The sequence below is a fragment of the Acanthamoeba castellanii genome (assembly GCF_000313135.1).
Source record: "Acanthamoeba castellanii str. Neff unplaced genomic scaffold scf7180000084755, whole genome shotgun sequence".
NCBI lineage: Eukaryota > Discosea > Longamoebia > Acanthamoebidae > Acanthamoeba > Acanthamoeba castellanii.
In genome coordinates this window covers 63,249-75,731 of record NW_004457574.1, presented here as the reverse complement: position 1 = coordinate 75,731, position 12,483 = coordinate 63,249, and the positions used below count along the sequence as shown (strand labels likewise).

Below are 12,483 nucleotides of genomic sequence, written 5' to 3'. Positions count from 1 at the left end.
ATTTATTTTGCTTCATAAGTCTTTGGGGCTTACAAGCGACCACACACGCTCTTGGTACCTCCTCGAAGAGGAGCTGCGCGAACTCACCGCGGCCAGGCATGCCAGGCCACTAAAACAGGCGCCAGTTGGATCTCGTCCGTGGAAGTTGACGAAGTGTAGAGTTGTGCAGAAAAGGGATGGCAATGCGTCTTGCCGGGGTGAATGGCTTACAGAGATCTGCATGATAATCACTACAACATGATGGAGGCCCGACCGGTGCAGGTGCCCGGCTGGTCTCCTCACCAACCACCTAGGCAACAGCAGCCAACCTTGCGGACTTGTACAACCCCTCTGTAATTGAGGGAAGCAAACAGCAAGGAAGGCGACAATTTCACGGCGCCCTGCCGGCTCCTGGTGGAGTGCAGCGCTGTGCCAGGGGATCAATGGCAGGAATTCCGACAGGAACTCATGTGACCCCGAGGACAGTGTGAACACAAATTCCTGCTGAATTTCTCTGTTCTTGATAACCCACCCAATTCCAGATTGATCCCATTCCCCTTAAAAAGAGGCCTCACTCACTTACACCAGTTCATCTCAGCCCAACACACCCAAACCCAGCCCCACTCCACCCTATCCGCCACCCACTACAACACTCCACATGTCGACACCCGTTGCAGCCACCACCCCCGCAGTCCCGCTCGGCGTAGCGACCAACACGACCGTGTCGACGCCCGTCAAGAGGCAGGGCTTCTTCGGCCGCCTCAAGGCCCGCATGAACCACGGACCGATCCTCGCCATCCGCCGCGTGGTGTGGATCCTGCTCTCGGGCATCCCGCTCGCCCTGCTCTTCGTCATGTCGGCCATCGCCTTCGCCGTGACCATCATCGGCCTCCCGGTGGCGTGGGAGCTGCTCAAGGTGGCGCGCTACGCCTTCTGCCCGATCGGATACAAGGCCGTGCCGGCGTCGGGCCGCGGCAAGAACCCGCTGCGCAACCCCAAGTCGCCGCTCACCGTGGCAGCCAACGTGATCTGGGCGCTCTTCTTCGGCATCCCGATCTCGGTCATGCTGCTGGGCATGTGCATCGTGCAGGCCCTCACCATCGTTGGCATCCCGTCGGCGCTCAACTTCCCCAAGATGGCCATCTTCGCCCTGTGGCCCATCGGCAAGAAGATCGTGAGCGCCGAGAAGTACAAGGCCGCCAAGACCGCCCGCCGCGACCTCGCCACCGCCGAGGCCGTGAGGAGGAACGAGGCCGCCGCCGTCGCCGCCACCACTCCCGTCGAGATGGTCTAATTTAAAACACACTATAGAACAGATAAAACACAGAACATATTGTTCGACATATACTGTTGAAGTTTGCTGCCAACCAATCTACTGTGCCCGCTCACATTCTTGCCGATGCTACTGAAGCACGCACCACTGCTGCTGGGCCTCTGCATCGGTGCTGCTGGGCTCGGCACCGGCGATGACTGGAGGAGGGAAGAGCTGGGCGAGGAGGGATTCGCTCGGCACGTGGTCCGGCGTGGCCATGCCCGCCGGTCGCTGCCAGCTGGTCTGCATGGCTGCGACGAGAAGAAGAAAGGCGTCCACGCCCTCGTTCGCCGTGGCGGAGCACTCGCAGAACAGCACGCCCCATTCCTTCGCACGCCGCCTGCACACGCGACGGTACGTACGTCGGTCAGTCGTGTGTCGTGTAGAACGTCGACGTGTGCGCGATCGGCGGCGCACCTGCCCATCTGCTCGGTCACAACGCGGTTCTTCGGCGCCAGATCGGTCTTGTTGCCCACCAGCACCACGCTCACATCTTCAGGCGCATACCTGCATATAATGCCCACGCGATGCAGTCCACTATTGTGCGCTGGTGCATGTTCAAGGGAGGGCGTGCGTACTTTCGAATGTCCTGCAGAAACACGGTCGTGGCGTCAAAGCTCGGCATGTCGGCGATGTCGTAGACGACCAGCACACCTTTCGTGACTTGACAGAAGCTCAAGTTCGCGCTCGAGAATCGTGTACGGGACAGGCGGATGTCAAGGTCCAACCAACCACTACTGGTGGTGGTGGTGGTGGCAGGAGCAGGACTATCGGCCGAGGTGCTCTGTTTGTGGCGGCGCAATATCGACACTTTGCCCACCCCGCTGTCGGTCCAGTAGTCACATCTGGTAAGAACAGCAATGTCAAGAAAAAATATTACGTGCGATCAACGTACGGGAGGCCGAGAACGACGATTTTGATCTGCTCGTCGTAGTTTGTCGGTGTAGAGCGTCGTTCGGGTTCTCCTCTTCGGGGCGACAGTGCTGCCGGCCTCTTCCTGGAATAAGCCCGATAGTCAGTGGCATCCTGTGCGGCTAGTGCTTCACCATCATCATCATCACGTGCCTGTACTGGGTGATGGCGGCGCGCAGCCACTTCATGTAGGCCACCTTCCACCCGCCTTCTTCCCTGCGTGGCGTCATTGCAGTGGTCGTGCAGTGGGCACACAGTTGGTGGTGAAGGAATGAGGGTGCGTACGTGATGTGGCGGTCGGCCCACGAGGGATGCCCAAGCGGCTTCCACAGCGCATCGACTCTGCTAATCGCTGCCAACGCCTGGCACGTCTGCACACCCTCGCAAGACACGCACACGACGCACGCAACTGATTAGTCACCGGTGGCATCGGCCAGTGAGGCCCTCTGCAAGCTATGATGCTACGCACCAGGCAGACCGAGCAGAGGTCGCGAGGGTTCGCCACGAACGACAGCGCGTGCACCACCACCTCCTGCCCTCCCCCCCACCGCCATTGTTAGTATTAAAACAGCTGAGCATGCAGAGGCGAGGGCGTGATGCGGTGTCGAACTGCGGGCAGGCTCCACAGACCGAGCCGCTGTTGGTCGCCGCCGTCATCGCCGTGTTGGTGTGCCAGACCCCAGAGGAGCTCGGACATCTCTTTCGGCTTGCCACCTCGTTGTGTAAAATAACTTAATTCATTTATCTCGGAATTGAAATGAAAAAAAAAAGGTAAATAAATGTAGACACGCTACTGCAGCACACACCGCTGCTGCTGGGTCTCGGTGCCATTGCCGCCCGGCGAGGAGAAAGAGGCGGCGGTGGCGGTGGTGGGAGTAGGAAAGAGCTGGGCGAGGAGAGCGTCGCTGGGCACATGCGCCGGCGTCGCCATGCCAGACACGTACTGCCAGCCGCCCATTATACCCGCGATGACCATATCGAACGCATCGGTCACGCCCTCGCCTGCCTTGGCCGAGCACTCGCAGAACCGCGCGCCCCATTCCTCCGCCCGTTGCCTGCACACGCATGCGTTCGTGTGTCAGCGTGCGTGTTGTGTGTCGAGTTTGCGTGTGTGTCGGCAACGCACCTGCCCATCTGTTCGGTCACAACGCGCTTGTCTGGCGCCAGGTCGGTCTTGTTGCCCACCAGCACCACGCTCACATCTTCGGGCGCGTGCCTGTATGCCCGTTGCGTGCGTGCGTGCGTGCGTGCGTGAGGCTAGAGGGGAAGGAGAGTGCTGAAAAAACATGACTTCGTACCATTGAATTTCTTGAAGGAAACCGGCGGTGGCGTTGAAGCTCGACAGGTCGGCGATGTCGTAGACGAGGACCAGACCTTTCGCGCCGCGATAATAGATCGGTGTTACACTGGTGAATCGCTCCGGCCCGGCGATGTCCCACAATTGCATCTGTGGACCACCCTCAGGTTAGAGGTGGAATCACACACAACTGCACGCACACACACACACGCACACACGCACACTATACGCGCCCGCACCTTGATCCGTGCGCCGTTCCACGTGACCGGGTGATTTACAAAGTCAGATCCGATAGTGGGAAGACTGTTGACCGTCATGGTGCCCTTTGTGTAGCGGTGCAGGACCGACGTCTTGCCCACCCCGCTGTAGATCCACACACGCACGAGGCATCACCGCACGAGTGGGACATCAATTCATCAAATAGACGGCCACACATCAACGTACGTGATGCCGAGCATGACGACTTTGGCGAGGAGGTCGTAGTTCGTCGTTTGCTGTTGTCCGCCTGCGGGGGGCAATGGGGCCGGTGATGCGGGCTTCCTCTTCCTGCCAGCCAGGTCACGAGTTACGATCAGCAAACTCACCAAAACACGTTGGTCCTGCCACGCAGCTGTGCGGCGAGTGAATCGTCATCACGTGCCTGTACTGTGCCATGGCGGCGCGCAGCCACTTCATGTAGGCTCCCTTCCACCCGCCTTCCTCTCTGCGTGGCGTTGTTGTTCAGGGTACACGCAAGAGCATCAATGTGAGGAATGCAGCTTACGTCATACAGGAGTCTGGAATGGAATGCAAGGATAGGAACGGCGCGTACGCGACTTGGTGGTCGGCCCACGAGGGATGGCCGAGCGGCTTCCACAGGCCGTCGTCTCTGCTGATCGCTGCCAGCGCCCGGCACGTCTGAACACCCACGTGAGCACCACTTCGTTCAGCGCCAAGCGACTAGACATTCGCCACCCCCCCCCAACCCTCTATGAGGCCCTTTGCAAGCTATGATGCTACGCACCAGGGAGACCGAGCAGAGGTCGCGAGCGTTGGCCACGAACGACAGCGCGTGCACCACCACTTCCTGCCCATGACCACCACCGACGGACAATAAGTGTGGCGAAGGGAGACGAGGAGCCGAACTCATCAGACGACGACGACGCACCGGAGGAAGGCTCCACAGACCGAGCCGCTGCAGGTCATGGTCGTCATTGTCGTCATCGCCGTCAGTGTGGTGGCGGGAGAGACTGCGGAGGAGCTCAGTGATGTGATCCTGCCGCGACTCGCTCGCGACCTGGCCCGGTGTGCCGAACTGGCTCTCGGCCGCCGGCGAGGCGCCGTGGGCCACCAGCAGGCGCACGATCTCCTGATGGCCCTTGCGCGACGCTGCCCCAGTTCGTGAGCCCGCAAGCCAACAGTTTTTGGGAGAGCTCCGGAGTAGGGCAGGGTAGGTACGTACCGTAGTGAAGGGCGGTGTCGCCGTGGGTGTTGCGCGCGTCGATGTCGGCCACCAGGCGCCGGGCGAGGAGCTCGCGCACGCCATCGATGTTGCCCCGCAGGCACATCAGATGCAACACCGTCTGTGAATTCAATTGAACAAAATTTCATTCAGCACACGGCACACGGCACGACACGACCCACAACACGACAGACAGTATCAGCGGACCTCGCCGGATGTGGTGGGCACGTTGGGGTCGACGCCGGCGTCGAGCAGGATGTCCAGCAGCTTGCCCGCAGCCTTCCGCTCCTCGACTTCGTCCTGTTGTTGGCGAGCCGGTGAGAGAGGAAAACATACGCAGGAGGAAAGGGGAGCAAGTGCACCGCATCAGCAGAAAGGAAGTCGCGTTGGCCCTGTTCGGCGAGCACGTGGAGGGCGTGCATGCCATCGACGCTCGACCGGTGGTGCGGGTCGGCTCCGCTGGCCAGCAGCAGCTCCACCATCTTCACGTGGCGCGCCTCCACCGCCACCAGCAGCCCCGTCCTGCCCCGCTTCACCCTTAATATTTATTTATTGATTTATTTATTTATTGATTATTTATATTATTGAAACTTGAAAGACAAAGTAATGTCAAAGGGGGTGGAACCAGCCAAGGCGATCAACGAAGTCAACCAAGCGAGGGCTGTTCTGCAAGAACCGCCGTGCTTCCAGCACGTTGCCAGTGGCAGCGGCCTCCAAGAAGGCCGCCCCCTCCCTCTGTTGCTGTTCCATCCACAGGCGGTAGAGTGTTGTTTCAGTCCTAGGATTATTTTGGTGCGGCCCATGGGCGTGTGTAAAACAATTCCTTGAATTCCTTTTTACCCCACACGGCGGCGACAGTGCCCAGAGATCAGATGTTGGCTTCCAGCCAGGAGGTGACCTTGTTGGGCATGATGACCTCGCTCGGGTCTTCGAAGTTGCCCGCCACGGTCCACTCCTTGTTGCTGAGCGTGTGGGTGACCTCCCGCGCGGTCGGGTCGTGCCGGACTGTCAGCTTGCCGATGCTGGCCCGAAACGTGTCCCTCGCCGCCGCATCTTCCGCACACACGCTCGCCACGCCCTTGAGCAGCGGCGCCAGCAGGAACTGCGACTGACCCTCGATGAGCAGGGTCACGGCCACCTTGCTCTGCGGCCCGGCCAGGAAGCTGCCGGTCTCGACCACCAGCTCCACCGGCCCACCGGCCAGATGCGACAGCTGCTGAGCGAATGAGGGAATGTCCTTCTCCTTGAACTGGGCCAGCTGCTTCCGATCGAGCAGCCCCACCTTGCCTGACACGCCCTACAGTATTGTAAAATAAAGAAAAAGAAGAGCGTTAATGGCTGTGCAACACAAGAGCCAAGGAGAGCTTTGGGTGAATGTACGCTGAGGCCGGCGGTGGTGGCGGGGATGGAGGACTCGACCTCCTCGATCACTCGGGCCAACTTTTCCTTGGCTTCGGCCAGCCACGACTCCAGGGCGCTGCCCTCGCCCACCGCACCCGCGCTTTGCACTGCAACAATACAATAAAATATAAAAACAAAACCAATTCAATTCAAAGCATCCATTTGACAAGTGCCACACAAAAAAGGCAGAGCGTGGTACGTGTGACGGGAGAGCCGTGGGCGTAGTCGCGAGCCGCGCTGCCGCCCTCGGCCAAGTGGAGCCGGCCGGGTCCGTGGCGCTGTCCGTTGGCCCACAGGCCCACGTACCGGCTGCCGTCGGCATAGACCTCCTCGCCGCGCCCGTGCTTGCGGTCGTAGCGCCACTCGCCGGAGAACGTCGTCCCGGCCAAGTGGTCGACCTGCTCGCCGAATCCGTGCCTGTGGCCGTGATCCCACTGACCCCTGTGCCGCATGCGTGTGCGGTGTTGCGTGTGTGTGTGAGCGATGCGCGCGTGCCGGTGCTGCTGTCTGAGAGCAGAGAGCGCGTAGATTTACCGGTAAGTGCCGACGAAGGCCACGCCGGAGGAACAGGTGTTGGGAACGAAGATGGGCGCCTTGCCGAAGCCCTGCCTGAACCCGTTGACAAACTCGCCTTCGTAGAGGGCAAACTTATAGCGCTCCTCCGTAATCGTGCCTGGGTCCGAGTGGCTCAGAACACTTCACCGCACAACACACCGCACACCGCACACCGCACACCGCACACCGCACACCGCACACAACATACCGAGACCCTGGGGAAGCCACAGGTTGTGGCCGTTGGCGGCAGTGCCGACGAATCGAGAGGTAAACACGTCGGCTGCTGTGTGCGCCCGCAAGTGGGCTCCGGCGGCGTAGGGGTTGAGCACATAGGTGTGCTGGGTGGCGCCCACGGCCAGGAGATCCCTGACCAGCGTGTGGTAGGCCGGGGCCTTGCTGGAGCCAATGTCGACAGCCGGCCCGGAGTAGGTGAGCGTTGAGGGCTTGCTGGTGTCATCTGTGGCGGAGGGGTAGGCAGCAGTAAGGCTGACCTGGTTTGTTGCCCAGCGATGAGTGTAAGTTTGTTGTTGCAAAAAAAACCTCAGTTGAGAAAAGAGCAGTGCGTGAGCGCACCTTGGCGGGAGCGGCGGTCATGATGGTGATGGTGATGGTGGAATGCTTGGGTACTGGTGTGGGCTCCAAGTTGAACAATACGTAGAGACTTCAAGAAGTCGGAGATTAAGGGGTCCAGTCTTCAGTTCATCGTGAAGGCATTGAGCTGCGGAAGACAACGTCAATGTCGCCACCAAATGAGCTGAAAACCTTATCTTCGGTGAAGTGGACCTGTCAGCCCGCAGATTGGCGCAATCTGCAAGTAACTAGTTCTGTTGGCTGGGGGTGCGGATTATGGTGTGAGTTGCGCCACACACCAGAGGTGGTGCGTCAATGTCGGCTCCGGCGAAGTCAAGCAAGCAAGCAAGCGAGGGGTTGATGGGTGATTAAGTTTTCTGCTGCGTTCTGGACAACCAGTCACACCACGCCAGGTTCCTGTACAACAACTGACAAAACAGCTACAGAGCAAGAGCGATCAAAAGAGAGAGAAGAAGAAGGAAAGGGGAAGCCTCTGGAAACGTTCCGTTGAACCACGTCCCCGTCCGGTAGAGCTCTCTCCTCTCCTATGCTCGGGCGCTCTCGTCCTCTGCTGCCGAGTTTTTCTCCTCTTCGTCGGGACTGCTGGTCCAGCCCACGAGAAGAAACGAATGCCAGTGTGAGCTCATCGACGTGAAGAAGAAGAATGAAGAATGAAGAAGAACGAAGACGGGACGCACATCTCGTAGGGGGAGGTGCAGTCCTGGAGCGATAGGAGCAGGGCCTGGCGAAGCATTTCGTCTTCCATGTCCTCCATGCTCGGATCGTAGTCCGCCGACACGTCCGGCACGACTCTCGGCGATCGGTACGAGTCGCCGCCCGATGAGGTGCCCTCCAGCGCCTCTGCCACCTTCATCGTCTCCTCTGCACGACCATTAATAGAAGAATGTTGAGCATTCTTTAGTTTGGGCCTCGCACATGCCACACTCCACCGTCCAAAGGTGGTGCGTGTGTTGGGGTGGCCGCACGACGCACCTTGTTCCTCGGCGGAGAGCAGGGCGTTGTGGAAGAAGATGCTGGCCGAGTCGTAGAAGAAAGGAGGTCGGGCCGAATTGTGGTCGCCCTCGACAAGCAGCTGGTTCTTGTCTCCCACATACTTCTCATACCTAGTGTAGCGATGAGCGTGTGTGTGTGTGTGTTGCCCCGTCGTGTCCAAGGGTCAGCGTCTGGCCGTGTGCGTGCATGCGCGTGTGCGGTGCGCGTGTGCGAAGGGTCGGCGGACGCACAGTTCGTGAGAGTGGTGCGAGCCAATGAATGTGTCACTCTCTCCGTGCACGAAGAGAGCCGGAATGAAGCAACTGCCCACCACGGCTATCGGTTCCAATTTGCTGTGTGGATACCCACAACGCAGAAAGCGAATGCTCGTCAGCTCGAGGCGGGCGGCTTGAGTTTGAACGAAGAGGAGCGGTGGGAGTCCAAAAGGCAAAACGTACTTGATATCAAACTTGGCCTTGCTCACGATCGTCTTGCGAATCATCCGCAATCCAATGCTCACCATCATCTTAGGTATTTTTACCTGGAATGATCGTGCAGCGTTAGCCCCAAGTTCGCTTGTCGACAAGGAGACGCGGTGCGCGCGAGTGGGACCGTACAGGGGAGTTCTCTACGAGCTCCTTGGCGACCTTGGTGAGCGACGAAAACGGGCTGTCGAGCACCATGCACGCAATGGACGGATCCGTTGCGCCGTACATGATCGAGGTTGCGGCGCCCATGCTGCGACCCCACAGGCCGATGCGCGACACGGTGCCCGTGCTGCGCAGATGCTCCACCGCGGCCACCAGGTCCTCCTTCTCGTAGTAGCCCAGCGACACGTACTCCCCTGATAACACCAAACCCAACGGCGCCGTTAGCTCCAACTCGCCATGTGCGCCGTGTGCGTCGTGTCTTGAGTGTCTTGAGTGCTGCGTGCGTACCCTCCGATGAGCCTGAGCCGGTGAAGTCGAGAGCGACGAGCGTGATGTTGTACGGCAGGAGGATGGGTAGACATTCGAGGGCGTCCAGACGGCAGCCGCAGTTGCCATGGAGGTAGATCACGCACGGCAGCTGCTTGCGCGGTCGCTCGCCTGCAACGGGCTCATAGTGACTCGCTTGAATGGTCAAGCCCCGCTTGTTCACCACCTGCGCCGCGTCGTGGCCACGGTCAGCAAATTAAAATAATTTTTTTACGATTAAATAGATGATAAAATAAAGAACGATGAACAATAAAGGAAGAGGTGAGGGGGCATCTCAGCACCTCAAAGTCAGTTCTCTGGAAGGTCCTCCTGCCCAGACGGAATTTGGGTGGTCCCAGATCTGCAGTGGTGTAGTGCATTCTGTAGGAATGCAGCAAATGTTGTTATTTTAGGGTACTTAGGGGGGTAGGCATCGCGAACATCGTACCGAGGTGGCCTTATGATGGCCTCCACCATGGTGCTGTAGGTGCCGCCGATGGATGACAATCCCAACGAAAGAGAAGGACCACCCTCCATGTGCTCACTTTGGCAGATCCTCCTTTTGTAGCAGATGCGTTCAATTGAATCTAACTCGTGGCCGAGTCGTGGCGTGTCAGCAGATGTTTCGAGCTTTCTGATTTCGGAATGGAACATAACTGGCGCTTGCTTCGCGCTCTCTAGTCCTCCCGACCATCACCGGTTATTTTCTGCTTTGTTGCTGCGGAACTGCGCACAAGAAGGTGATGAAGGTGAACGAGAACGGACTGAGGGCTGTGGCTGAGTTGTATTTGTGTACACAAAGAACCGACGATGGCCGTGTGTGTGGATGTGGGTGGAACTCTCCTCACGACTACGCAGGTGGTTGGTGTCCAGAGGAAGGCAAGAAGAGGTTGTCTAAGGTCCTTGCGCTGCGTCGCAGGAGAGCTGAAAACGGAGCGCTTAGCTCTCCTTCCTGGACACTGATGAACACAAGAAGAAGAAGAACATCACACACACGTGTGTGTAAGAACTGCGGACCACAACAGGTGGAGCTCGGACAAGACGAAGGCGGGCGCAACGTACGTGGGGTAAAGGAAGAGAAGTACTCGTCGTCGGTAGACGAAGAGTCGGACGAATCTGAAGAGTCTGAGTCGCTGTCGGAAGAGTCGGAGGACTCAGACGAATCCGACTCGTCCTCAGAGTCGGTCAGAGGCTCGGCCTCGAGCAGCTTCTTGTCCAGCTCGGGGATGATCGAGGGGACCTGATTACGGATGAGAGCCCAGTTCACCTTGCCCTTGAAGAACGGATGCTCCTGTGATGGTCACAAAGACGATCGACAACGTTGGCTCAAGTTTGTTGCGCATTCTGATGGAGTGAGCGCCGCTGGCAGCGGGCACAAAGGAGGAAGAAGTACCTTGATATCGGCAGCACCGTGCTCCGAGCCCAAGCGCTTGCGAGGGTCCTTGTCGAGCAGTTTCTTGACCAAGCTCTTGGCTTCCTTGCTCGTCTGTTCAAGATCATCGCCAGCGTAAGGAGAAGATAAGAAAGTGAGTGACTCACTTAGATGAGTTAGAAGAGCAATGGCTGCAAAACGCACCGCTGGCGTCTCCGGGAACTTGATGTTGGTCTTGTGAAGGATGTGGTCAAACGTGTGCTCCCTGGTGCGACCGCGGAAGGGCGTTTTGCCGTACTGATAAGGAAATATAACCATTAGCATGACGGCTCAACAAGTTGCACAGTGAGCGATAAGGAGAGGACGTACCAACATCTCATAGAGGAGAATGCCAAAGGTCCACCAATCGACCGATGAGGTGTGGCCGTAGCCTTCAATCACCTCAGGCGCGATATACTCCTCGGTACCCACGAAGGAGTTGGTAACCACGGAGGGTCTGGTGTCGAGCTTCATCTTGCCGGTAAGCATCTGCGTCACCACCTTGGGATTCACGGGTGTCACAGATTGCTTGGACAGATCGAAATCTGTGAGCATGACATGCCCGCTTCCGTCGAGCAGCAGGTTCTCCGGCTTCAGGTCTAAAATTAAAGAAGCATATCGGTGAGATTATTCATCAATCACTGTTGACGGGCACTTTACCTCTGTAAATGAAGCCCATCATGTGCAGGTACTCGAGCGCCAGAAGAACTTCGGCACCATAAAACCTCACCTGGTCCTCTAAAGCACCAAATGATGATATGTAAGATTTTAGCATTTATCAAATATTAATAAATTGATAAATGCTCGTACCCGTAAGGCATTTGCCAGGCTGGCGTTGCAGCATCTTGAAGAACTCGCCTCCCGCACAATAGTCCATGATGAAGTAGAGGTTGTTCTTCGTCTGGAATGAGTAGTGCAGCGTGACGATGAAGGGATGGTTGGACGTGGCCAAGATCTCTCTTTCCGTGAGGGCTCTCTTGACCTGTTGGGCAGTGGAGGGCATAAGCAACGATCGGCAAAAGAGGAAGTGCATCAACACAAACACAGAGATTTGAAGGATTATGCACCTTGTTCCTGGTAATCATCTCGCTCTTGTCGAGCACCTTCATGGCGTAGAGCTTGCGCTTGTCCTTGTGCCTGACCAGGTAGACCTTACCGACATCACCTCTGCCCAGCACCTTCAATTTCTCAAAATCTTTGCGGCTCACCTCAGAACGCTCCCCACGCTTCTTTTTCTTAGCCTCATCATGCCTGGGCCGCTCCCTCCTGCCCGTCTTGCCGTGGCCTTTCCTCTCGCCTCTTTCCCGCAACTTCTCCTTCTCGGCCTTCTTCTTCCTCTCGCGCTTCTTTTCGTCCCTGTCTCGATCGCGCTCTCGCTCTCGATCTCTCTCGCGCCTTTCCTTCTTGTCTTTCTTCTTACGCTCTTCATCTTTGTCGCGATCCTTCTGCTTGGTTCTCCGTGCTAAAGAAGGTGAACTCTTGGACTCCATGCTGTGGTAGATGCTGTGCGCGTGGCTGGAGGTTGCAGGTTATAAAAATAATAAAATTTACAGTAGCTGTTAGTGCTCCGATACCAGGAAATAACCAAGCTTGGCCTCCACGTCAGCCAAACAGCAAACCAATGCACGTATCGCCTTGATCATTGCATTACTGCAT

General features: G+C 57.8%; 7 protein-coding genes across 7 annotated transcripts; 1 reads left to right on the top strand and 6 right to left on the bottom strand.

The window, feature by feature from the left end:
- Nucleotides 1-637: 637 nt before the first annotated feature.
- On the top strand, nt 638-1,273 carry ACA1_206080 (uncharacterized protein; the record flags this gene model as incomplete). The annotated part of the gene is made up of 1 exon (XM_004367437.1): nt 638-1,273. One exon carries the CDS (start codon nt 638-640, stop codon nt 1,271-1,273), a length of 636 nt encoding a protein of 211 aa, XP_004367494.1.
- Nucleotides 1,274-1,381: 108 nt separating this feature from the next.
- Nucleotides 1,382-2,433, bottom strand: ACA1_206070 (Ras subfamily protein; the record flags this gene model as incomplete). Its single annotated transcript, XM_004367436.1, has 5 exons — nt 1,382-1,631; nt 1,709-1,798; nt 1,870-2,115; nt 2,187-2,288; nt 2,363-2,433. The coding sequence occupies 5 exons, from the start codon at nt 2,431-2,433 to the stop codon at nt 1,382-1,384; spliced, it is 759 nt and encodes a 252-aa protein (XP_004367493.1).
- A 560-nt stretch (nt 2,434-2,993) lies between these two features.
- Nucleotides 2,994-4,175, bottom strand: ACA1_206060 (Ras subfamily protein; the record flags this gene model as incomplete). Its single annotated transcript, XM_004367435.1, has 6 exons — nt 2,994-3,258; nt 3,330-3,419; nt 3,502-3,650; nt 3,740-3,863; nt 3,945-4,005; nt 4,085-4,175. 6 exons carry the CDS (start codon nt 4,173-4,175, stop codon nt 2,994-2,996), a joined length of 780 nt encoding a protein of 259 aa, XP_004367492.1.
- Nucleotides 4,176-4,259: 84 nt separating this feature from the next.
- ACA1_206050 (Ankyrin repeat domain containing protein) lies at nt 4,260-5,691 on the bottom strand (the record flags this gene model as incomplete). The annotated part of the gene is made up of 7 exons (XM_004367434.1): nt 4,260-4,397; nt 4,504-4,566; nt 4,648-4,868; nt 4,942-5,062; nt 5,149-5,241; nt 5,304-5,478; nt 5,567-5,691. 7 exons carry the CDS (start codon nt 5,689-5,691, stop codon nt 4,260-4,262), a joined length of 936 nt encoding a protein of 311 aa, XP_004367491.1.
- Nucleotides 5,692-5,809: 118 nt separating this feature from the next.
- ACA1_206040 (MORN repeat-containing protein) lies at nt 5,810-7,491 on the bottom strand (the record flags this gene model as incomplete). The annotated part of the gene is made up of 6 exons (XM_004367433.1): nt 5,810-6,238; nt 6,322-6,449; nt 6,542-6,783; nt 6,877-7,015; nt 7,106-7,388; nt 7,471-7,491. 6 exons carry the CDS (start codon nt 7,489-7,491, stop codon nt 5,810-5,812), a joined length of 1,242 nt encoding a protein of 413 aa, XP_004367490.1.
- A 521-nt stretch (nt 7,492-8,012) lies between these two features.
- ACA1_206030 (abnormal long morphology protein) lies at nt 8,013-9,953 on the bottom strand (the record flags this gene model as incomplete). Its single annotated transcript, XM_004367432.1, has 9 exons — nt 8,013-8,070; nt 8,166-8,349; nt 8,461-8,501; nt 8,712-8,813; nt 8,919-9,001; nt 9,078-9,304; nt 9,471-9,603; nt 9,719-9,797; nt 9,865-9,953. The coding sequence occupies 9 exons, from the start codon at nt 9,951-9,953 to the stop codon at nt 8,013-8,015; spliced, it is 996 nt and encodes a 331-aa protein (XP_004367489.1).
- Nucleotides 9,954-10,355: 402 nt separating this feature from the next.
- Nucleotides 10,356-12,317, bottom strand: ACA1_206020 (serine/threonine protein kinase (Nrc2), putative; the record flags this gene model as incomplete). Its single annotated transcript, XM_004367431.1, has 7 exons — nt 10,356-10,375; nt 10,479-10,707; nt 10,810-10,902; nt 10,993-11,085; nt 11,158-11,426; nt 11,638-11,809; nt 11,895-12,317. 7 exons carry the CDS (start codon nt 12,315-12,317, stop codon nt 10,356-10,358), a joined length of 1,299 nt encoding a protein of 432 aa, XP_004367488.1.
- Nucleotides 12,318-12,483: the final 166 nt, after the last annotated feature.